This window comes from Phyllobates terribilis, unplaced genomic scaffold, assembly GCF_046119375.1.
Source record: "Phyllobates terribilis strain yellow unplaced genomic scaffold, ASM4611937v1 Scaffold_9__5_contigs__length_417890890, whole genome shotgun sequence".
Classification (NCBI taxonomy): domain Eukaryota; kingdom Metazoa; phylum Chordata; class Amphibia; order Anura; family Dendrobatidae; genus Phyllobates; species Phyllobates terribilis.
Genome location: NW_027362769.1, coordinates 408,302,078 through 408,328,229, shown reverse-complemented (window position 1 = coordinate 408,328,229; position 26,152 = coordinate 408,302,078). Strand labels below are relative to the sequence as shown.

General features: G+C 46.1%; 1 protein-coding gene across 3 annotated transcripts in view; it reads left to right on the top strand.

Annotated features, from left to right (window-relative positions):
* LOC141162653 (uncharacterized) overlaps positions 1-26,152 on the top strand; it is a 94,957-nt gene that overhangs the window by 26,363 nt on the left and 42,442 nt on the right. For 2 of the 3 annotated variants that reach the window (XM_073648984.1, XM_073648983.1), the window contains exons 2-3: positions 7,118-7,241; positions 16,049-16,122. The exons of the other annotated variant lie outside the window; for it this stretch is intronic. In XM_073648984.1, the coding sequence (XP_073505085.1) occupies positions 7,118-7,241; positions 16,049-16,122 (198 nt within the window). The remainder of the gene's footprint in view (positions 1-7,117; positions 7,242-16,048; positions 16,123-26,152) is intronic. 3 annotated transcript variants of the gene reach the window in all.

Genomic DNA, 26,152 nt, shown 5'->3' with positions numbered 1-26,152 from the left:
ATATAATAGATCCCTCTGCATGTAATGACTCTATATAATAGATCACTCTGCATGTAATGACTCTATATAATAGATCCCTCTGTGTGTAATGACTCTATATAATAGTAGATCACTCTGGTTGTAATGACTCTATATAATAGATCCCTCTGTGTGTAATGACTCTATATAATAGATCCTTCTGTCTCTAATGACTCTATATAATAGATCCCTCTGTGTGTAATGACTCTATATAATAGATCCCTCTGTGTGTAATGACTCTACATAATAGATCCCTCTGTGTGTAATGACTCTATATAATAGATCCCTCTGCGTGTAATGACCCTATATAATAGATCGCTCTGCATGTAATGACTCTATATAATAGATCCCTCTGCGTGTAATGACTCTATATAATAGATCACTCTGCATGTAATGACTCTATATAATAGATCCCTCTGTGTGTAATGACTCTATATAATAGTAGATCACTCTGTGTGTAATGACTCTATATAATAGATCCCTCTGTGTGTAATGACTCTATATAATAGATCCTTCTGTCTCTAATGACTCTATATAATAGATCCCTCTGTGTGTAATGACTCTATATAATAGATCCCTGTGTGTGTAATGACTCTATATAATAGATCCCTCTGTGTGTAATGACTCTATATAATAGATCCCTCTGTGTGTAATGACTCTATATAAAAGATCCCTCTGTGTGTAATGACTCTATATAATAGATCGCTCTGCATGTAATGACTCTATATAATAGATCCCTCTGCGTGTAATGACTCTATATAATAGATCACTCTGTGCGTAATGACTCTATATAATAGATCACTGTGTGTGTAATGACTCTATATAATAGATCCCTCTGTGTGTAATGACTCTGTATAATAGATCACTCTGTGTGTAATGACTCTATATAATAGATCCCTCTGTGTGTAATGACTCTATATAATAGATCCCTCTGTGTGTAATGACTCTATATAATAGATCCCTCTGTGTGTAATTACTCTATCTAATAGATCCCTCTGTGTGTAAAGACTCTACATAATAGATCCCTCTGTGTGTAATGACTCTATATAATAGATCCCTCTGCGTGTAATGACTCTTTATAATAGATCGCTCTGCATGTAATGACTCTATATAATAGATCCCTCTGCGTGTAATGACTCTATATAATAGATCCCTCTGTGTAATGACTCTATATAATAGATCCCTCTGTGTAATGACTCTATATCATAGATCCCTCTGCGTGTAATGACTCTATATAATAGTAGATCACTCTGTGTGTAATGACTCTATATAATAGATCCCTCTGTGTGTAATGACTCTATATAATACATCCTTCTGTCTCTATTGACTCTATATAATAGATCCCTCTGTGTGTAATGACTCTATATAATAGATCCCTGTGTGTGTAATGACTCTATATAATAGATCCCTCTGTGTGTAATGACTCTATATAATAGATCCCTCTGTGTGTAATGACTCTATATAAAAGATCCCTCTGTGTGTAATGACTCTATATAATAGATCGCTCTGCATGTAATGACTCTATATAATAGATGCCTCTGCATGTAATGACTCTATATAATAGATCCCTCTGCGTGTAATGACTCTATATAATAGATCCCTCTGTGTGTAATGACTCTATATAATAGATCCCTCTGTGTAATGACTCTATATAATAGATCCCTCTGTGTAATGACTCTATATCATAGATCCCTCTGCGTGTAATGACTCTATATAATAGATTCCTCTGTGTGTAATGACTCTATATAATAGATCACTCTGTGCGTAATCACTCTATATAATAGATCACTGTGTGTGTAATGACTCTATATAATAGATCCCTCTGTGTGTAATGACTCTATATAATAGATCACTCTGTGTGAAATGACTCGATATAATAGATCCCTCTGTGTGTAATGACTCTATATAATAGATCCCTCTGTGTGTAATGACTATATAATAGATCCCTCTGTGTGTAGTGACTCTATATAATAGATCCATCTGTGTGTAATGACTCTATATAATAGATCCCTCTGTGTGTAATGACTCTACATAATAGATCCCTCTGTGTGTAATGACTCTATATAATAGATCCCTCTGCGTGTAATGACCCTATATAATAGATCGCTCTGCATGTAATGACTCTATATAATAGATCCCTCTGCGTGTAATGACTCTATATAATAGATCACTCTGCATGTAATGACTCTATATAATAGATCCCTCTGTGTGTAATGACTCTATATAATAGTAGATCACTCTGGTTGTAATGACTCTATATAATACATCCCTCTGTGTGTAATGACTCTATATAATAGATCCTTCTGTCTCTAATGACTCTATATAATAGATCCCTCTGTGTGTAATGACTCTATATAATAGATCCCTCTGTGTGTAATGACTCTACATAATAGATCCCTCTGTGTGTAATGACTCTATATAATAGATCCCTCTGCGTGTAATGACCCTATATAATAGATCGCTCTGCATGTAATGACTCTATATAATAGATCCCTCTGCGTGTAATGACTCTATATAATAGATCACTCTGCATGTAATGACTCTATATAATAGATCCCTCTGTGTGTAATGACTCTATATAATAGTAGATCACTCTGTGTGTAATGACTCTATATAATAGATCCCTCTGTGTGTAATGACTCTATATAATAGATCCTTCTGTCTCTAATGACTCTATATAATAGATCCCTCTGTGTGTAATGACTCTATATAATAGATCCCTGTGTGTGTAATGACTCTATATAATAGATCCCTCTGTGTGTAATGACTCTATATAATAGATCCCTCTGTGTGTAATGACTCTATATAAAAGATCCCTCTGTGTGTAATGACTCTATATAATAGATCGCTCTGCATGTAATGACTCTATATAATAGATCCCTCTGCGTATAATGACTCTATATAATAGATCACTCTGTGCGTAATGACTCTATATAATAGATCACTGTGTGTGTAATGACTCTATATAATAGATCCCTCTGTGTGTAATGACTCTGTATAATAGATCACTCTGTGTGTAATGACTCTATATAATAGATCCCTCTGTGTGTAATGACTCTATATAATAGATCCCTCTGTGTGTAATGACTCTATATAATAGATCCCTCTGTGTGTAATTACTCTATCTAATAGATCCCTCTGTGTGTAAAGACTCTACATAATAGATCCCTCTGTGTGTAATGACTCTATATAATAGATCCCTCTGCGTGTAATGACTCTTTATAATAGATCGCTCTGCATGTAATGACTCTATATAATAGATCCCTCTGCGTGTAATGACTCTATATAATAGATCACTCTGCATGTAATGACTCTATATAATAGATCCCTCTGCACGTAATGACTCTTTATAATAAATCACTCTGTGTGTAATGACTCTATATAATAGATCACTCTTTGTGTAATGACTCTATATAATAGATCACTCTGTGTGTAATGACTCTATATAATAGATCCCTCTGTGTGTAATGACTCTATATAATAGATCCCTCTGTGTGTAATGACTCTATATAATAGATCCCTCTGCGTGTAATGACTCTGTAATGCACACGCCCGGGCTGAGTGGCGTGTGCGTGATTTAGTGATTCCACTGTGCCATGAACCGGAGAGTGTCTGGAGGGGCGTAACTAAGTATCTTCCCGATCCGACCAAGGTCGCACAACGGGATACGACGCCAGTGCACCAGGGAGGAACCGAGCAGAGGGACCAGGGTCTACTCCAGGTCAGACTCCGGACATGGCTGTTGACCCACACCGGGGAATACAGGAACAGGCAGACTAGAGCGCAGGCTGGGTAGGGTCCAGTACAGACTGGGAGACAAATTCGGAACCGCAGATGCGGTAAACAAACAAAGTAAAGCGAAAACGCAGGTGCGGTAGTCAAGGCCGAGCAGAGCAGAACCGCAGACACGGTAGACAAGACATAGCAGAGCAGAACCGCAGACGCGGTAGACAAGGCTGAGCAGAGCAAAACCGCAAACGCGGTACACAAGGCTGAGCAAAGCGAAACCGCAGACGTGGTGGACAGGGCTGAGCAAAGCGAAACCACAGACGCGGTGGACAGGGCTGAGCAAAGCGAAACCGAAGACGCGGTGGACAGGGCTGAGCAAAGCGAAACCGCAGAAGCGGTGGAAAGGGCTGAGCAAAGCGAAACCGCAGACGCAGTGGACAGGGCTGAGCAAAGCGAAACCACAGACGCGGTGGACAGGGCTGAGCAAAGTGAAACCGCAGACGTGGTGGACAGGGCTGAGCAAAGCGAAACCGCAGACGCGGTGGACAGGGCTGAGCAAAGCGAAACCGCAGACGCGGTGGACAAGGCTGAGCAAAGCGAAACCGCAGACGCGGTGGACAGGGCTGAGCAAAGCGAAACCGCAGACGCGGTGGACAGGGCTGAGCAAAGCGAAACCGCAGACGCGGTGGACAGGGCTGAGCAAAGCGAAACCGCAGATGCGGTGGACAGGGCTGAGCAAAGCGAAACCGCAGACGCGGTGGACAGGGCTGAGCAAAGCGAAAATGCAGATGCGGTGGACAGGACTGAGCAGGCAAGAACCGCCGAAGTGGCAAGCAAGGCAGAGCGGAGGGGACAGGGCTCTGTTCACACGGAACAGACTGGAAGGGAAAGGCAGAACCAGGTACACACAGGATACTTGCAATGAAGTAGCGAGTGGACTCTAAACTCACAAACGGGAGTACAGAGACAACGAGTAGGAGATAGGTACGAGATCAGATTCTGCAAGAAAAGGGAAGGTACGGACATGGAGAAAAACAGGTAACAGACTAAGAGAGTTTACAGACAAGAACAGGCAAGATACAGGAACAGGTCTAGGTATGCGGCCCCTAGAAGGCGGAAAGAACAGGCTAGGAGCGTGTTCACACTGGCCTGGAAATACAGCCTCCAGGATAGGCAGAAGACAACAGGCTAGAGAGCGTGTACAGACTGCAGGTTAGAGTACACAGGTAGAACACAGTACAGACATGGGAACAGATACTGCAAGACAGGTAACATACACAGGACCTGGCATGTCAGAGACAAGAAGCCAACTGACAGGGCAAGATGCTCAGGCCTGGGTTAATTGGAGCAGCTGGTTTAAATACCAGGTGACAGACAGCAATAGGCTGAGGACGCACAAGGGGTGTGACCCACAGCAGGTACAAAAAGCAGGAAGTGATCGGGCGCCGCCCTTAAGCAGCAGAAACAGAAGCAAACAGACAGCATGGAGGGAAGCCAGGCTAGCAGACTGGACTGGAGATCAAGTGCGCGCTCTTGCACAGTGGGAGATGGACCACTATGCAAGGACGCCGCCAGGTATGTTACAGACTCTATATAATAGATCCCTCTGTGTGTAATGACTCTATATAATAGATCCCTCTGCGTGTAATGACTCTATATAATAGATCCCTCTGTGTGTAATGACTCTATATAATAGATTCCTCTGTGTGTAATGACTCTATATAATAGATCCCTTTGTGTGTAATGACTCTATATAATAGATCCTTCTGTGTGTAATGACTCCAAATAATAGATCACTCTGTGTGTAATGACTCTATATAATAGATCCCTCGTTGTGTAATGACTCTATATAATAGATCCCTCTGTGTGTAATGACTCTATATAATAGATCGCTCTGTGTGTAATGACTCTATATAATAGATCCCTCTGTGTGTAATGACTCTATATAATAGATCCCTCTGTGTGTAATGACTCTATATAATAGATCCCTCTGTGTGTAATGACTCTATATAATAGATCCCTCTGTGTGTAATGACTCTATATAATACATCCCTCTGTGTGTAATGACTCTATATAATAGATCGCTCTGTGTGTAATGACTCTATATAATAGATCCCTCTGAGTGTAATGACTCTATATAATAGATCCCTCTGTGTGTAATGACTCTATATAATAGATCCCTCTGTGTGTAATGACTCTATATAATAGATCCCTCTGTGTGTAATGACTCTATATAATAGATCCCTCTGTGTGTAATGACTCTATATAATAGATCCCTCTGTGTGTAATGACTCTAAATAATAGATCCCTCTGTGTGTAATGACTCTATATAATAGATCCCTCTGCGTGTAATGACTCTATATAATAGATCCCTCTGTGTGTAATGACTCTATATAATAGATCCCTCTGCGTGTAGTGACTATATAATAGATCCCTCTGTGTGTAATGCCTCTATATAATAGATCCCTCTGTGTGTAATGACTATATAATAGATCACTGTGTGTGTAATGACTCTATATAATAGATCCCCGTGTGTAATGACTCTATATAATAGATCCCTCTGTGTGTAATGACTCTATATAATAGATCCCTCTGTGTGTAATGACTCTATATAATAGATCCCTCGTTGTGTAATGACTCTATATAATAGATCCCTCTGTGTGTAATGACTCTATATAATAGATCCCTCTGTGTGTAATGACTCTATATAATAGATCCCTCTGTGTGTAATGACTATATAATAGATCCCTCTGTGTGTAATGACTCTATATAATAGATCCCTCTGTGTGTAATGACTCTATATAATAGATCCCTCTGTGTGTAATGACTCTATATAATAGGTCCCTCTGTGTGTAATGACTCTATATAATAGATCACTCTGGGTGTAATGACTCTATATAATAGATCACTCTGTGTGTAATGACTCTATATAATAGATCCCTCTGTGTGTAATGACTCTATGTAATAGATCCCTCTGTGTGTAATGACTCTATATAATATAGGAGTTTTCTGTATTGAAGAACTGAAATGCAGTAAGTTTTGATGATATTCTAATTTAGTGAGATGCACCTATATATAAATACACACATTACATAACATTTAGAATCAGATTTTGACACGTTTTATAAAGTGCTTTTCTCGCTGGAGATATTGATGGCACGTGTAATAGATGTGTGTGTCAGCAGTGGCCACTGTTGTCCTTAGCATCCATAACAGGAGTGGTGGCCACACAGGTCATCAGACTATCCGCTTTATATCAGAATTAACAGAATAAACAGGGTTTGCGGAAGTGATAATGAATTAAATTCCTTCTGGTTCTATCATTTATAGTTTTTATCATTTATTTGATACCTAAAATGTATAATTTCAGCAAACTTGCTGCCCGTGGACAAGTCGGTGGATTGGAGCAAAGGATTTGAGGTGGTGAACAGGATTGTGGAGGCCGAGCCCCATGTGAAAGCCTCTGATTTCATTGCTCCTATATTCGTGTACAGGTAGGAGCTCTTCTCACCATATATGATCCATATCTCACTGATCAGACATTTCTTATATATATTCAGTAGCTGCTACATGTTTCAGTTTAGAAAGATCCAATAGCAAAATCTGTACTAGAGCCGCCAACCTGCCATGTGTGCTGGGGTTAATGTATGAGGCATTTGAGCTCCTTCAGGTATCAGAACCTACACATGTGGTCAAAATTGTTGGTACCCCTCGTTTAATGAAAGAAAAACCCACAATGGTCACATAAATATCTTGAATCTGACAAAAGTAATCAAAGAGACGAATAATACGAATGGTAACAAAAGAGCCCAGGATAACTTCTAAAGAGATTAAAGGTGAACTTCAAGCTCAAGGAACATCAGTGTCAGATCGCACCATCCGTCGTTGGTTGATCCAAAGTGGACTTCATGGGAGACGACCAAGGAGTACACCACTGTTGAAAAAAAAATCATAAAAAAGCCAGACTGGAATTTGCCAAACTACATGTTGACAATCCGCAAAGCTTCTGGGAGAATGTCCTATGGACAGATGAGACAAAAATGGAAGTTTTTGGCAAGGCACATCAGCTCTATGTTCACCGATGGAAAAATGAAGCATATCAAGAAAAGAACACTGTCCCTACTGTGAAACATGGTGGAGGCTCTGTTATGTTCTTGGTCTGCTTTGCTGCATCTGGCACAGGGTGTCTTGAATCTGTGCAGGGTACAATGAAATCTCAAGACTATCAAGGGATTCTAGAGAGAAATGTGCTGCCCAGTGTCAGAAAGCTTGGTCTCAGTCGCAGGTCATGGGTCTTGCAACAGGATAATGACCCAAAACCCACAGCTAAAAGCACCCAAGAATGGCTGAGAGGAAAACATTGGACTATTCTGAAGTGGCTTTCTATGAGCCCTGACCTAAATCCTATTGAGCATCTTTGGAAAGAGCTGAAACAGTCTGGAAAAGGCAACCTTCAAACACGAGACAACTGGAGCAGTTTGCTCATGAGGAGTCTCCAAAATACCTGTCGAGAGGTGCAGAAGTCTCATTGACAGTTACAGGAATCGTTTGATCGCAGTGATCGCCTCAAAAGGTTCAACAAAATATTAAGTTAAGAAGAAGAAGAACCATCATTTCTGTCCAGGCCGATTTCATGAGGTTTCATGGAAGCAGAAAAGCAATGTCTGACCTTCATTTGTTCATTTTCATAGATTTTCATTTATTATTACTTTTGTCAGATTCAGGTTATTTCTGAGACCATTGTGGGTTTTTCTTTCATTAAATGAAGGGTACAACAATTTTGACCACGTGTGTATATGCAACCACCACCTCTGACCCCCTATTGTCTTAGTGCTCACTGCCACCTCTGACCCCCTATAATCATAGAGCTCACAACTACCTCTGCACCCCTATAGTCATAGTGCTCACCACTACCTCTGTACCCCTATAGTCATAGTGCTCACCACTACCTTTACACCCCTATATTCATAGTGCTCACCACTAATTCTGCACCCCTATAGCCATAGTGCTCACCGCTACCTCTGCACCCCTATAGACATAGTGCTCACCACTACCTCTGCACCCCTATAGTAATAGTGATCACCGCTTCCTTTGCACCCCTATAGTCATAGTGATCACCACTACCTCTGCACCCCTATAGACATATTGCTCACCGCTACCTCTGACCCCTATAGTCATAGTGCTCACCACTACCTCTGCACCCCTATAGTCATAGTGCTCACCACTACCTCTGCACCCCTATAGTCATAGTGCTCACCGCTACCTCAGCACCCCTATAGTCATAGTGCTCACCTCCACCTCTACACCTCTATAGTCATAGTGCTCACCGCTACCTCTGCACCCCTATAGTCATAGTGCTCACCGCTACCTCTGACCCCTATAGTCATAGTGCTCACCACTACCTCTGCATCCCTGTAGTCATAGTGCTCATCGCTACCTCTGCACCCCTATAGTCATAGTGCTCACCCCTATAGTCATAGTGCTCACCGCTACCTCTGCACCCCTACAGACATAGTGCTCACCACTACCTCTGCACCCCTATAGTCATAGTGCTCATAGCTACCTCTGCACCCCTATAGTCATAGTGCTCACCACTACCTCTGCACCCCTATAGTCATAGTGCTCACCGCTACCTCTGCACCCCTATAGTCATAGTGCTCATAGCTACCTCTGCACCCCTATAGTCATAGTGCTCATCACTACCTCTGCACCCCTATAGTCATAGTGCTCATAGCTACCTCTGCACCCCTATAGTCATAGTGCTCACCACTACCTCTGCACCCCTATAGTCATAGTGCTCACCTCCACCTCTGCACCCCTATAGTCATAGTGCTCACCACTACCTCTGCACCCCTATAGTCATAACGCTCACCACCACCTCTGCACTCCTATAGTCATAGTGCTCACCGCTACCTCTGCACCCCTATAGTCATAGTGCTCACCACTACCTCTGCACCCCTATAGTCATAGTGCTCACCGCTACCTCTGCACCCCTATAGTCATAATGCTCACCACTACCTCTGTACCCCTGTAGTCATAGTGCTCACCACTACCTCTGTACCCCTGTAGTCATAGTGCTCACCACTACCTCTGTACCCCTATAGTTATAGTGCTCACCACTACCTCGGCACAACTGTAGTCATAGTGCTCACCGCTACCTCTGTACCCCTATAGTTATAGTGCTTACCACAACCTCTGTACCCCTGTAGTCATAGTGCTCACCACTACCTCTGTACCCCTATAGTTATAGTGCTCACCACTACCTCTGTACCCCTATAGTTATAGTGCTCACCACTACCTCGGCACAACTGTAGTCATAGTGCTCACCACTACCTCTGCACCCCTATAGTCATAGTACTCACCGCTACCTCTGTACCCCTATAGTCATAGTGCTCACCACTACCTCTGTACCCCTATAGTTATAGTGCTCACCACTACCTCTGTACCCCTGTAGTCATAGTGCTCACCACTACCTCTGTACCCCTATAGTTATAGTGCTCACCACTACCTCGGCACAACTGTAGTCATAGTGCTCACCGCTACCTCTGTACCCCTATAGTTATAGTGCTTACCACAACCTCTGTACCCCTGTAGTCATAGTGCTCACCACTACCTCTGTACCCCTATAGTTATAGTGCTCACCACTACCTCGGCACAACTGTAGTCATAGTGCTCACCACTACCTCTGCACCCCTATAGTCATAGTACTCACCGCTACCTCTGTACCCCTATAGTCATAGTGCTCACCACTACCTCTGTACCCCTATAGTTATAGTGCTCACCACTACCTCTGTACCCCTGTAGTCATAGTGCTCACCACTACCTCTGTACCCCTATAGTTATAGTGCTCACCACTACCTCGGCACAACTGTAGTCATAGTGCTCACCGCTACCTCTGTACCCCTATAGTTATAGTGCTTACCACAACCTCTGTACCCCTGTAGTCATAGTGCTCACCACTACCTCTGTACCCCTATAGTTATAGTGCTCACCACTACCTCGGCACAACTGTAGTCATAGTGCTCACCACTACCTCTGCACCCCTATAGTCATAGTACTCACCGCTACCTCTGTACCCCTATAGTCATAATGCTCATCGCTGCCTCTGCACCCCTGTAGTCATAGTGCTCACCACTACCTCTGCACCCCTGTAGTCATAGTGCTCACCACTACCTCTGCACCCCTATAGTCATAGTGCTCACCGCTACCTCTGCACCCCTATAGTCATAGTGCTCACCACTACCTCTGCATCCCTATAGTCATAGTGCTCACCTCCACCTCTGCACCCCTATAGTCATAGTGCTCACCTCCACCTCTGCACCCCTATAGTCATAGTGCTCACCACTACCTCTGTACCCCTATAGTTATAGTGCTCACCACTACCTCTGCACCCCTGTAGTCATAGTGCTCACCACTACCTCTGCACCCCTATAGTCATAGTGCTCACCACTACCTCTGCACCCCTATAGCCATAATGCTCATCGCTGCCTCTGCACCCCTGTAGTCATAGTGCTCACCACTACCTCTGCACCCCTGTAGTCATAGTGCTCACCACTACCTCTGCACCCCTATTGTCATAGTGCTCACCGCTACCTCTGCACCCCTGTAGTCATAGTGCTCACCACTACCTCTGCATCCCTATAGTCATAGTGCTCACCTCCACCTCTGCACCCCTATAGTCATAGTGCTCACCGCTACCTCTGCACCCCTATAGTCATAGTGCTCACCACCACCTCTGCACCCCTATAGTCATAGTGCTCACCGCTGCCTCTGCACCCCTATAGTCATAATGCTCACCACTACCTCTGCACCCCTATAGCCATAATGCTCATCGCTGCCTCTGCACCCCTGTAGTCATAGTGCTCACCACTACCTCTGCACCCCTATAGTCATAGTGCTCACCGCTACCTCTGCACCCCTATAGTCATAGTGCTCACCACCACCTCTGCACCCCTATAGTCATAGTGCTCACCACCACCTCTGCACCCCTATAGTCATAGTGCTCACCACTACCTCTGCACCCCTATAGTCATAGTGCTCACCGCTGCCTCGGCACCCCTATAGTCATAGTGCTCACCACTACCTCTGCACCCCTGTAGTCATAGTGCTCACCACTACCTCTGCACCCCTGTAGTCATAGTGCTCACCACTACCTCTGCACCCCTGTAGTCATAGTGCTCACCGCCACCTCTGCACCCCTATAGTCATAGTGCTCACCACTACCTCTGCACCCCTGTAGTCATAGTGCTCACCGCTACCTCTGCACCCCTATAGTCATAGTGCTCACCACTACCTCTGCACCCCTGTAGTCATAGTGCTCACCGCCACCTCTGTACCCCTATAGTCATAGTGCTCACCGCCACCTCTGCACCCCTATAGACATAGTGCTCACCACTACCTCTGCACCCCTGTAGCCATAATGCTCACCGCTGCCTCTGCACCCCTATAGTCATAGTGCTCACCACCACCTCTGTACCCCTATAGTCATAGTGCTCACCACCACCTCTGTACCCCTATAGTCATAGTGCTCACCGCCACCTCTGTACCCCTATAGTCATAGTGCTCACCACTACCTCTGCACCCCTATAGTCATAGTGCTCACCGCTGCCTCTGCACCCCTATAGTCATAGTGCTCACCACTAACTCTGCACCCCTGTAGTCATAGTGCTCACCACTACCTCTGCACCCCTGTAGTCATAGTGCTCACCACTACCTCTGCACCCCTGTAGTCATAGTGCTCACCGCTACCTCTGCACCCCTATAGTCATAGTGCTCACCACTACCTCTGCACCCCTGTAGTCATAGTGCTCACCGCTACCTCTGCACCCCTATAGTCATAGTGCTCACCACTACCTCTGCACCCCTGTAGTCATAGTGCTCACCGCCACCTCTGTACCCCTATAGTCATAGTGCTCACCGCCACCTCTGCACCCCTATAGTCATAGTGCTCACCACTACCTCTGCACCCCTGTAGTCATAGTGCTCACCGCTACCTCTGCACCCCTATAGTCATAGTGCTCACCACTACCTCTGCACCCCTGTAGTCATAGTGCTCACCGCCACCTCTGCACCCCTATAGTCATAGTGCTCACCACTACCTCTGCACCCCTGTAGTCATAGTGCTCACCGCCACCTCTGTACCCCTGTAGTCATAGTGCTCACCGCCACCTCTGTACCCCTATAGTCATAGTGCTCACCACTACCTCTGCACCCCTGTAGCCATAATGCTCACCGCTGCCTCTGCATCCCTATAGTCATAGTGCTCACCGCTACCTCTGCACCCCTGTAGTCATAGTGCTCACCGCTACCTCTGCACCACTATAGTCATAGTGCTCACCGCTACCTCTGCACCCCTATAGTCATAGTGCTCACCACTACCTCTGCACCCCTGTAGTCATAGTGCTCACCGCCACCTCTGTACCCCTATAGTCATAGTGCTCACCGCCACCTCTGTACCCCTATAGTCATAGTGCTCACCGCTGCCTCTGCACCCCTGTAGTCATAATGCTCACCGCTACCTCTGCACCCATATAGTCATAGTGCTCACCACTACCTCTGCACCCCTGTAGTCATAGTGCTCACCACCACCTTTGCACCCCCATAGTCATAGTGCTCACCACCACCTCTGCACCCCCATAGTCATAGTGCTCACCACTACCTCTGCACCCCTGTAGTCATAGTGCTCACCGCTGCCTCTGCACCCCTGTAGTCATAGTGCTCACCGCTGCCTCTGCACCCCTATAGTCATAGTGCTCACCGCTACCTCTGCACCCCTATAGTCATAGTGCTCACCACTACCTCTGCACCCCTATAGTCATAGTGCTCACCACTACCTCTGCACCCCTGTAGTCATAGTGCTCACCGCTGCCTCTGCACCCCTGTAGTCATAGTGCTCACCGCTGCCTCTGCACCCCTGTAGTCATAGTGCTCACCTCCACCTCTGCACCCCTATAGTCATAGTGCTCACCACTACCTCTGCACCCCTGTAGTCATAGTGCTCACCACCACCTCTGCACCCCCATAGTCATAGTGCTCACCACTACCTCTGCACCCCTGTAGTTATAGTGCTCACCGCTGCCTCTGCACCCCTGTAGTCATAGTGCTCACCTCCACCTCTGCACCCCTATAGTCATAGTGCTCACCACTACCTCTGCACCCCTGTAGTCATACTGCTCACCACCACCTCTGCACCACTATAGTCATAGTGCTCACCGCTGCCTCTGCACCCCTGTAGTCATAGTGCTCACCTCCACCTCTGCACCCCTATAGTCATAGTGCTCACCGCTGCCTCTGCACCCCTGTAGTCATAGTGCTCACCACTACCTCTGCACCCCTGTAGTCATAGTGCTCACCACTACCTCTGCACCCCTATGGTCATAGTGCTCACCATTACCTCTGCACCCCTATAGTCATAGTGCTCACCGCTGCCTCTGCACCCCTGTAGTCATAGTGCTCACCACTACCTCTGCACCCCTATAGTCATAGTGCTCACCGCTGCCTCTGCACCCCTGTAGTCATAGTGCTCACCACTACCTCTGCACCCCTGTAGTCATAGTGCTCACCGCTGCCTCTGCACCCCTGTAGTCATAGTGCTCACCGCTACCTCTGCACCCCTATAGTCATAGTGCTCACCACTACCTCTGCACCCCTGTAGTCATAGTGCTCACCGCTGCCTCTGCACCCCTATAGTCATAGTGCTCACCACTACCTCTGCACCCCTGTAGTCATAGTGCTCACCGCTGCCTCTGCACCCCTGTAGTCATAGTGCTCACCGCTACCTCTGCACCCCTATAGTCATAGTGCTCACCACTACCTCTGCACCCCTGTAGTCATAGTGCTCACCGCTGCCTCTGCACCCCTATAGTCATAGTGCTCACCGCTACCTCTGCACCCCTATAGTCATAGTGCTCACCTCCACCTCTGCACCCCTGTAGTCATAGTGCTCACCTCCACCTCTGCATCCCTATAGTCATAGTGCTCACCTCCACCTCTGCACCCCTGTAGTCATAGTGCTCACCTCCACCTCTGCATCCCTATAGTCATAGTGCTCACCACTACCTCTGCACCCCTGTAGTCATAGTGCTCACCTCCACCTCTGCACCCCTATAGTCATAGTGCTCACCACTACCTCTGCACCCCTATAGTCATAGTGCTCACCGCTGCCTCTGCACCCCTATAGTCATAGTGCTCACCGCTACCTCTGCACCCCTATAGTCATAGTGCTCACCGCTACCTCTGCACCCCTATAGTCATAGTGCTCACCTCCACCTCTGCACCCCTGTAGTCATAGTGCTCACTCCTGCCTCTGCACCCCTATAGTCATAGTGCTCACCTCCACCTCTGCACCCCTGTAGTCATAGTGCTCACCACTACCTCTGCACCCCTATAGTCATAGTGCTCACCGCCACCTCTGCACCCCTATAGTCATAGTGCTCACCTCCACCTCTGCACCCCTGTAGTCATAGTGCTCACCACTACCTCTGCACCCCTATAGTCATAGTGCTCACCGCCACCTCTGCACCCCTATAGTCATAGTGCTCACCGCTACCTCTGCACCCCTATAGTCATAGTGCTCACCACCACCTCTGCACCCCTGTAGTCATAGTGCTCACCTCCACCTCTGCACCCCTGTAGTCATAGTGCTCACCACTACCTCTGCACCCCTGTAGTCATAGTGCTCACCACTACCTCTGCATCCCTATAGTCATAGTGCTCACCACTACCTCTGCACCCCTATAGTCATAGTGCTCACCACTACCTCTGCACCCCTGTAGTCATAGTGCTCACCGCCACCTCTGCACCCCTGTAGTCATAGTGCTCACCACTACCTCTGCACCCCTATAGACATAGTGCTCACCGCCACCTCTGCATCCCTATAGTCATAGTGCTCACCACTACCTCTGCACCCCTATAGTCATAGTGCTCACCACTACCTCTGCACCCCTGTAGTCATAGTGCTCACCACTACCTCTGCACTCCTATAGTCATAGTGCTCACCTCCACCTCTGCACCCCTATAGTCATAGTGCTCACCACTACCTCTGCACCCCTGTAGTCATAGTGCTCACCACTACCTCTGCACCCCTGTAGTCATAGTGCTCACCGCCACCTCTGCACCCCTATAGTCATAGTGCTCACCACTACCTCTGCACCCCTGTAGTCATAGTGCTCACCGCCACCTCTGCACCCCTATAGTCATAGTGCTCACCACTACCTCTGCACCCCTGTAGTCATGCGATATAAATGTACTATATAAACATTGGGTCGATTGATTGTTTGTTTTTTATTTCTTTTTTATTTAGTGTGATAAACGCTCCAACTCCTGATGTAAAGGAAGAGCTAAAAGACATGTTTGATAATGCTAAGCAGCTAACAAGTAAGTGTCCTGTATGTAGATATCCAGCATGCATGTGACACGCAGGTCAGACCCCTACCAAGTGCAAAAAGACAGAAAGAAACACCACATTCACCATACTCTAATGATGGTGTTTGAGACCCCCAAAAAAGCGCTATCAGACTGCAGAAGCCAGGGTCGGACTGAGACGAAAAAACAGTCCTGGCACACAAACCCCACCAGCCACATATAACCCCCACAACCCACCCGTAAAGAAGCAATGCATGGCTCAGTAAATTTTGCTTTACTTACCACTTATTTAAAGTTTGGAAGTTATGCCCTATCTGTGGGATTGGGTATATTTCCATAAATCGCTGGGAGTCAAATCTCTGGGACCCCCACCCATCCTGAAAACTGGGTACACATACACATACAGTACAGACCAATTATATACTTAACAAAAAAGTGTGAAACAACTGAAAATATGTCTTATATTCTAGGGTCTTCACAGTAGCCACCTTTTGCTTTGATGACGGCTTTGCACACTCTTGGCATTCTCCTGATGAGCTTCAAGAGGTAGTCACCGGAAATGGTCTTCACTTCACAGGTGTGCCCTGTCAGGTTTAATAAGTGGGATTTCTTGACTTATAAATGGGGTTGGGACCATCAGTTGTGTTGTGCAGAAGTCTGGTGGATACACAGCTGATAGTCCTACTGAGTGTTAGAATTTGTATTATGGCAAGAAAAAAGCAGCTAAGTAAAGAAAAACGAGTGGCCATCATTACTTTAAGAAATTAAGGTCAGTCAGTCCGAAAAACTGGAAAAACTTTGAATGTGTCCCCAAGGGCAGTTGCAAAAACCATCAAGCGCTACAAAGAAACTGGCTCACATGAGGACCACCCCGGGAAAGGAAGACCAAGAGTCAACCCTGCTTCTGAGGATAAGTTTATCCGAGTCACCCGCCTCAGAAATCGCAGGTTAACAGCAGCTCAGATTAGAGACCAGGTCAATGCCACACAGAGTTCTAGCAGCAGACACATCTCTACAACAACTGTTAAGAGGAGACTTTGTGCAGCAGGCCTTCATGGTAAAATAGCTGCTAGGAAACCACTGCTAAGGACAGGCAACAAGCAGAAGAGACTTGTTTGGGCTAAAGAACACAAGGAATGGACATTAGACCAGTGGAAATCTGTGCTTTGGTCTGATGAGTCCAAATTTGAGATCTTTGGTTCCAACCACCGTGTCTTTGTGTGACGCAGAAAAGGTGAACGGATGGACTCTACATGCCTGGTTCCCAACGTGAAGCATGGAGGAGGAGGTGTGATGGTGTTGGGGGGCTTTGCTGGTGACACTGATGGGGATTTATTCAAAATTGAAGGCATACTGAACCAGCATGGCTACCACAGCATCTTGCAGCGGCATGCTATTCCATCCGGTTTGCGTTTAGTTGGACCATCATTTATTTTTCAACAGGACAATGACCCCAAACACACCTCCAGGCTGTGTAAGGGCTATTTGACCAAGAGGGAGAGTGATGGGGTGCTACGCCAGATGACCTGGCCTCCACAGTCACCAGACCTGAACCCAATCTAGATGGTTTGGGGTGAGCTGGACCGCAGAGTGAAGGCAAAAGGGCCAAGAAGTGCTAAGCAACTCTGGGAACTCCTTCAAGATTGTTGGAAGACCATTTCCGGTGACTACCACTTGAAGCTCATCAAGAGAATGCCAAGAGTGTGCAAAGCCGTCATCAAAGCAAAAGGTGGCTACTTTGAAGAACCTAGAATATAAGACATATTTTCAGTAGTTTCACACTTTTTTGTTAAGTATATAATTCCACATGTGGTAATTCATAGTTTTGATGCCTTCAGTGTGAATGTACAATTTTCATAGTCATGAAAATGCAGAAAAATCTTTAAATGAGAAGGTGTGTCCAAACTTTTGATCTGTACTGTATATACACACATACATGCATATACACTGTGTCAGATCGACTCACTCGGCTGCTTAAAGAGATAGTGAAAGGAACGCTTTCCATTTAAGTTTTCAATTGGTTTATTAAAAATGTACTGCTTAAGCCTTTCCAAAACTAGGCAAACAAACACAGCCCTTCTGGCATAATGGGAAAAACAAAACAACATAGAGTACAGTCTGTGTGGCTGTTGGGATTCTCCCGCTCAGGGGAACAAAAAACAAAATTCAGTTCTCTTTAACGTGAGTACAGCTCTGGAGATTTCCAGACACACTAAACACTGAATGAGTCCAAAGGCTCCACATTTTCCTTCTGGACCACACCCTGGGGTGGAGATATGGTGAACAGCCTCCCACCCACTCTTCAACTGTCCACAAAAACTCAGTCCTTAATATGGCTGAATAACCCCTTTCAGCACTTAGTGTACTGGAGCATTTTTCTAGGTTCATATCGCTGAGGCTAACATCCTCAGTGACACATGTTTCTCATCCAGTATTTTACCAGTGATAAATGGACCAAAGAAGGGGGATGGTTTAACAAGGGAATGGTATTAAAGGGAACTTGTCACCAGTTTGCCCCATATGGGAGAAGGCCACCACTTTTCTCTCATAAATAGCATACTAATATGCTGTGTATATGCACGCGATCTGGTCTTCAAGAAAAGAAAAACACCTTTTATTATACTCACCTATGGGGCGGTCCAGTTCGAGGGGCGTTGCTAGTCATGGTCCGACGCCTCCCTTCTTCTTTCGATGCTGTCCTCCTTCTGTGCTTCGTGTGGATAATGCGCCCTATGTCATCCACATAGGGTCACGGTATCACACACCTGCACAGGCGTACTTCTTGGCACTGCTGAGGGCAGAGCAATGTACTGCAGTGCCCATATGCTGGGAAAGGCAAAGAGCCCCAGCGCATGCACTTTAAAGTACTTTGCTCTTGTCTTGAAGTACGCCTGTGCAGGAGCGCGATGCTGGGGACCCTGTGTGGATGACGCAGGGATGCATCATCCACACGAAGTACAGAAGGAGGACGGCATGAAAGAAGAAAGGATGCACCGGACCAAGACCAGCGACGCTCCTCAGACCGAACCGCCCCATAGGTGAGTATAGTAAAAGGTGTTTTTCTTTTGTTGCTGGCCAGAATGGGGGTTTATACACAGCATATTAGCTCCTATATACTAATGGTACGTGACCCAGCATTCCCACCCCGATTTCCATGCTGATTTCTCTCTACCTCCCTACTCCTATGTACTAATGGTATGTTTTTCAACTAGCAACTACTACCCCCCACTCTTATTTATGACTGTTTACTTGGCCTTTGAATATCCAGCATGTGGTTCAGCCTTAATAAGCTGGTCAAGATGAGCACAGACCACTCCCCTCTGGTTCACAGCTTAATGCATTCTGTAGCAAATATATTGTGAACTAGGAGTCTGTTACACTTTAGTCTGTGTCCATCACCTTAAGTATGTCCATTGCTTAAGTGTGAGAAATATGAATTATACCTGAGTTGAATCTGAGGGGAACTGAAGGTAACTGAATACTAAGTCACAGTAAACAATGTTTGCGTTTGTTTTCACTCTCACCCCCTTAATCCTTCACTTTTTACAACCACCCCTAATCCCTACACCTAGTAATGAACTCTTAATCTCTCCCTCCATCCCCCCCATTCATCTCACCTACTCCTCAGAACTATTCCTCAACATTCTATCCTGTGTCTAAAAAACACAGACAGCCACCTCATACCCTTTCCTGCTCCCACCTACTAACACTTTCACTGCTCCTCCTCACTGCTGGCACTATCTCCCCAAATCCTGGTCCTCCTCACAACATCCCCACAGTCACTTCCACCTCCTACCCACGATCTATCACAAACTCTCACAACCCTTCTGACCTTATACCCATCCGCCCAGCCCCCGCTTCCACAGTCCCTCTAACAGGAGCTCTATAGAACACTTGCTCTGTCTGCAACAAACTTTCCTACATTCACAATCTCTTCATCACTACCAATAATTCAGTATCACTGAAACCTGGCTCACCCCCTCCGACACAGCTACTCCTAATGCACTTTCGTACAGTGGATTCCACCTTTCCCACACACCCCGCCCCACCGGCAATCATGGTGGAGGAGTAGGTTTCCTCCTATCAGAAAGCTGCTCCTTCACCCAAATCCCACTGCTGCCCTCCGTTACTCTCCCCTCTTTTGAGGTGCACTGTGTGTGCATCTACTCCCTCTCTAACCTCCAACTGGCTGTCATTTACCGTCCCCCAGGTCAGCCACCACCTTCTTTGACGACTTCACCACCTGGCTACTTCATTTCCTTTCCACTGATATCCCCACTATCCTCATGGGTGACTTCAACATCCCCATTGACACTTCCCTCCCAGCTGCCTCTAAGCTTCTATCCCTCACTTCCTCCTTCGGCCTTACCCAGTGGTCTTCCGCAGCCACCCACAAAGATGGCCAGACTCTGGACCTCATCTTCACCCGCCTCTGCCCCCTGTCTAACCTCTCTAACTCACCCCTCCCTCTTTCTGACCACAACCTACTTACATTCTCTGCCCTCTCCTCTCCAGGTCCTCTATCCCCACTCCACAAACTTGCACACCCTCACAGAAATCTTAAACACCTTGACCTACCCTCACTCTCTGAATCCCTTCTCCCTCTTACAGACATTAGTTCCTTATATGATGCAGACGTTGCTGCCACTTTATACAACACCACAACAGCTGCAGCTCTCAATTCGGTTGCCCCCCTCATACATACCAAAGCTCGCACAATTAACAGGCAACTCTGGCACACGAGCCTAACTAAAGAACTGCGACAGGCCTCCAGGGTCGCTGAGTGTAGATGGAAAAGGTCCCACATCAATGGGCAATTCACAGCATTCAAACAGTCCCTCGCTATCTTCAAGTCCACACTCACTGCAGCAAAACAAACATACGTCTCATCTCTCATATCCTCCCTGTCTCACAACCCCAAACAGCTATTCAACACCTTCAATTCTCTCCTGCATCCCCCAGTGCCTCCACCCTCTCCTCTTATTTCAGCTGAAGACTTTGCCTCAATTTTCAAGCAGAAGATTGACACCATCAGACAAAGCGTTTGCCTAAAGTCCCCACAGCCCCTCCTCATATCCACTCAACCCTCCTCCTCCAAAACCACCTTCTCCACCATTACGGAAGATCAACTTTCCTGTTTACTCTCCAAATCACACTTCACCATCTGTAAACTTGACCCAATCCCGTCCCACCTCATCCCAAACCTTACCACTATCTTCATCCCAACCCTAACCCACCTTTTCAACCTGTCACTAACGACAGGTGTCTTCCCCTCATGCTTCAAACATGCCTCAATCACACCCATCCTCAAAAAGCCCTCCCTGACCCATCCTCTCTGACTGGCTATCGCCCCATATCACTTCTCCCCTATGCCTCAAAACTACTGGAACAACACATCCATTCTGAACTGTCCTCCCACCTCTCCTCCTGCTCCCTCTTCGACCGGATACAATCTGGTTTCCGACCGCATCACTCGACTGAAACTGCCCTGACTAAAGTCACCAATGACCTACTAACTGCCAAATACAAGCGATACTACTCTGTCATCCTTCTCCTGGAACTGTCATCTGCCTTAGACACAGTGGACCATTCCCTCTTACTACAGACTTTCTCATCTCTCGGCATCACAGACTTGTCCCTATCTAGTATCTCCTCTTACCTAACAGACAGGACTTTCAGTGTCTCCCACTCACGCACCACCTCCTCATCTCACCCCCTATCTGTCGGTGTCCTCCAAGGTTCAGTTCTAGGACCCCTGCTCTTCTCCATCTACACCTTAGGCCTGGGACAGCTCATAGAGTCTCATGGCTTTCAGTATCACCTCGATGCTGATGACACACAGATCTACCTCTCTGGACCCGATATCACCTCCTTACTAACCAAAATCCCACAATGTCTGTCCGCTATTTCATCCTTCTTCTCTGCTAGATTTCTAAAACTTAACATGGATAAAACAGAATTCATCATCTTTCCGCCATCTCACTCAACCCCCCCCAACTGACCTATCCATCATAGTCAATGGCTGTCCACTCTCCCCAGTCCCGCAAGCTCGCTGCCTTGTGGTAACCCTGGACTCTGACTTCTCCTTCAAACCACATATCCAAGCCCTTTCCACTTCCTGCCAACTCCAACTTAAAAATATCTCCTGGATCCGCACATTCCTCAACCACGAATCTGCAAAAACCAGTGCACGCCCTCATCATCTCCCGCCTCGACTACTGCAACCTCCTGCTCTGTGGCCTCCCCTCTAACACTCTTGCACCCCTCCAATCTATCCTAAACTCTGCTGCCCGACTAATCCACCTGTCCCCCCGCTATTCCCCGGCCTCTCCTCTCTGTCAGTCCCTTCACTGGCTCCCGATTACCCAGAGACTCCAGTTCATAACCATGGCATACAAAGCCATCCACAACCTGTCTCCTCCATACATCTGTGACCTAGTCTCCCGGTACATACCTGCACGCAGCCTCCGATCCTTACAAGATCTCCTTCTCTACTCCCTTCTTATCTCCTCTTCCCACAATCGCATACAAGATTTCTCCCGTGCATCCCCCCTACTCTGGAACGCTCTACCCCAGCATATCGGACGCTCTCCTAAACCTTCAACAGGAACCTGAAGACCCACCTCTTCCGACAAGCCAACAACCTGCAGTAACCACTGCTCCACCATACCGCTGCACGACCAGCTCTACCCTCACCTACTGTATCCTCACTCATCCCCTGTAGACTGTGAGCCCTCGCGGGCAGGGTCCTCGCTCCACCATATCGCTGCACGACCAGCTCTACCCTCACCTACTGTATCCTCACCCATCCCTTGTAGACTGTGAGCCCTCGCGGGCAGGGTCCTTGCTCCTCCTGTACCAGTCACTGTCACGTTTTGTTCAAGATTATTGCAATTGTTTCCAAGTGACTGTACATTTGCATAATTTTTTAAAGGGGTCTAATGATAAAATTTTTTTATTGTAAATTTTTCTTTCCATTCACCCATGAGCTGGCTGCAAACTCCCAATTTACTTTGGCTATGTAATTTACCATGCAAATAGACAGCGTGTCTGAAACTCTTAACACGTCAGGATGACAATCAGAATGTCAAATATTAAAAGTAAAGCACCCATGTAGTTTGTGTGCTAACTAGGCATAATTTAAAAAAAATTCTACTTCTATTGGGGTTTGAACACAGACACTGTAGCTTTAGAGCCTGATGCTTTACCATTCAGCCATCCAGTCAAGTGATGGTGACTTGTAGCTTTTCTTGTCTTATGAGATCAACCATAAAAATACTCAGGGTGACTAAAAGTCATTCTGATTCTGATTCTGATGTTTGAAGAAAGTCACACATCAGACTCACACATCAACACATCAAAATCACACATCATTTGAATTTGGCTTGCTTGAAATCTGTGCATAAGTCCTAATGAGTTTCAGACAGGTTTGCACTGAAAATCACATAACTAAATAGAACGCATAGGTTTTTTCCACTGAGTTTATAGCTCAGTGGTTAGTGCATTGGCTTCTAGACATAGCTTTGGGTTCAAGTCCCATCAGCGAACAGTAACTTTTTTTATTATTACAGTTGTAAAAGTCACTTATCAAAGTCAGATGCCAAAGTCTCTTATCAAAGTCACTTATCAAAATCAGTTCTCAGACAGGGTATTTAGCCTCAAACTGACATCATTCTGATGTTTGACTTTGATATCTGATCATGTCCTAAAATGGACACTGTACACCGTAATAGTATTAAACAGCAGAGTTCAGATCATTGACTGTAAGAGTCCAAATTTTAGAGTTATCATCACTAGGAAACAAAATACGTTGCAGGTGCACCGATAACAAAATACTACAGCCAAGATATCTTTTGTTCTTACCAGTGACATTGGGCGATATTCTCAGCCTGGTCATGGCCACTAAATGTCAGTAAAATAGGTGCCACGTTTGTTTCTGGCTATCCCTCCAGACACAGCTCTCTCCCAGTCTTCCATAAAGAATGCATTTACCTCAACCAAGTACCCTAGGTGCAAGGGGATGTAACGGTGATGCTTCACTGCTGTTATTTCACACAAGCTCTCTTTTATGCAACATATTTTTGGCTCACTTCTCCGCCTATGAACCGACTGGCGCTCTCTTTTCCTTGCTGAATTATTTTGTTCAGGCTCAAGCTCCACACTCCGATCTGTCAGGGCTCAATTCGTTTCAATGTTTTGCCATTTTTGTTTCCGCTATTACACACTCATGGGATCCAACACTACGTAGGCGAAAAAGCCGATTCTGACATTTAAATAGGAAAGGGTTCTTTACAGTTATTGCAGTCAGACTGGGGACTGTCCGACCACCAGAGGTAGTAATGGCCGACACTGTATCAGCATTTATAGATGGAGCAGAGGCCTTTCTCACAACACATGGCATTGTGGGCAATAATCTAGTGATGGAGAATGTAGAGCTGGTGGAGAAAGAATGAACTTTATGGACCTGTATCTCCTATCAACAGATACTATAGTATATACTGTAGGGGTAGGTGCACAGAACAGAAGGAGACCCTCAATCCTGGATTTGGTACCACCTATATATAATATCCTGTATTGGACAATCCCACCTGCCTCACAGGTGAGACACATATAGTATATACAGTGCATTAGTATATATTTCCAAATTTTAATAATTCTGGAGATCCTTTAGTTTCAGCCTCACTTCTCAGAGAGCAGACGATGTTCCGTAGGACGTGCTGTATGACTGTAGTTATGTGTAAATCAGTAGGCGTTTAATTTGCTGAGGTTTCGTTACTCTGCACATTTTCGAATTACTGAGCTGCCATAGCCAAACGTGAGACAATGAAGGCCGCTCCATATTCCAGTATTTCAGTCTCCATTGACTTATATGCGGAACTGAGCCTTGGTTATTGATCATCTGTACCCTAATGAAAGAGGAAAAGCTGAATATTCACTGATCTATTAACAAAAAAGACTGTCCGTCACTTCCAAAACAAGAAATAGGTGTGAACACGTGCTTACTAGGAGCAGCAATCTCTTTTATCCTCTCATTAGAGATTTTAGACTCTAAGAGAGGATACACATTGGTAGGTTCCTGGTAAGGAGAAACGCCTTATCGCGGCTACCAGGTACACATGAATTGGCCAATTTATGCGCTAAGATTTCTCAGTTATTTATATTTTCCTGAGCAGTAATGATATTCATATTTCATATATTTCGTGTTCGCTTACTTAGCGTTGTAGTGTGCTACTTTATTTGCTATTCACCGATCTACTCCTCTGTAAATGTAATTGTGGTGCCCTGCTGCGCATTGGTGCCACAGATCCCAGAGGGGTGCATGGATGGACTTCTCCACAAGAGGCCCTCATAGCATTCACACACCTCCACCCAACCACCTCAGACCACCAGAGGGAGCCTGGATATGGATATATATACTGGAGGGTGAAGTTAGGCAGGCAGTCTATAGAACAGTTTCCTCAGGGGACAGAGTTAGTTCCAGTTCCTGCAGAAGATGAGCCTGAGAGAGGTCAGTCTGCAGTGGAGCTCAGTCAGTTCCTCTAGAGAGAGTTCAGACTCAGTGAACTCAGATTAGTGAGCCAGGAGCGTGCCGACGCTCAGAGAGCGGCGAAGAGTAGCGAGGCCTACTGCCATTGTGAAGCCTAGTGAGGGCCCCGAGCATGGCCAAAGGTGAGTGGAGTAAGCAAGCAACATAGGGGGCAGAGGAGCTTAACCAGCTCACCCCAAAACCATTTACCGGACACCGGGTCCGCGCCTACAGGGGGCCTATATCCCCAGCAGGAATAACCGGAACCCCTGGAGAACTATACGTCCCAGGTTCACCAGAAGCTGACTGTTATACCAGGGTCAGGAGTCCCGGAAGCCCAAGAGACCAGGGAGTGTGATCTCCAAATAGAGGGCCCTACCACCAGGTCAGCAGGTGCAAGACGGAGACCAAGTTAGGCCTAGCTCTAGGCAGGTCAGAAACTTATCAAGGAAAGGCAAGGAACAGAAGGCCCCACACTCGCTCACTGGGGAGAGTCCTGATATGCATCCTTCCCCT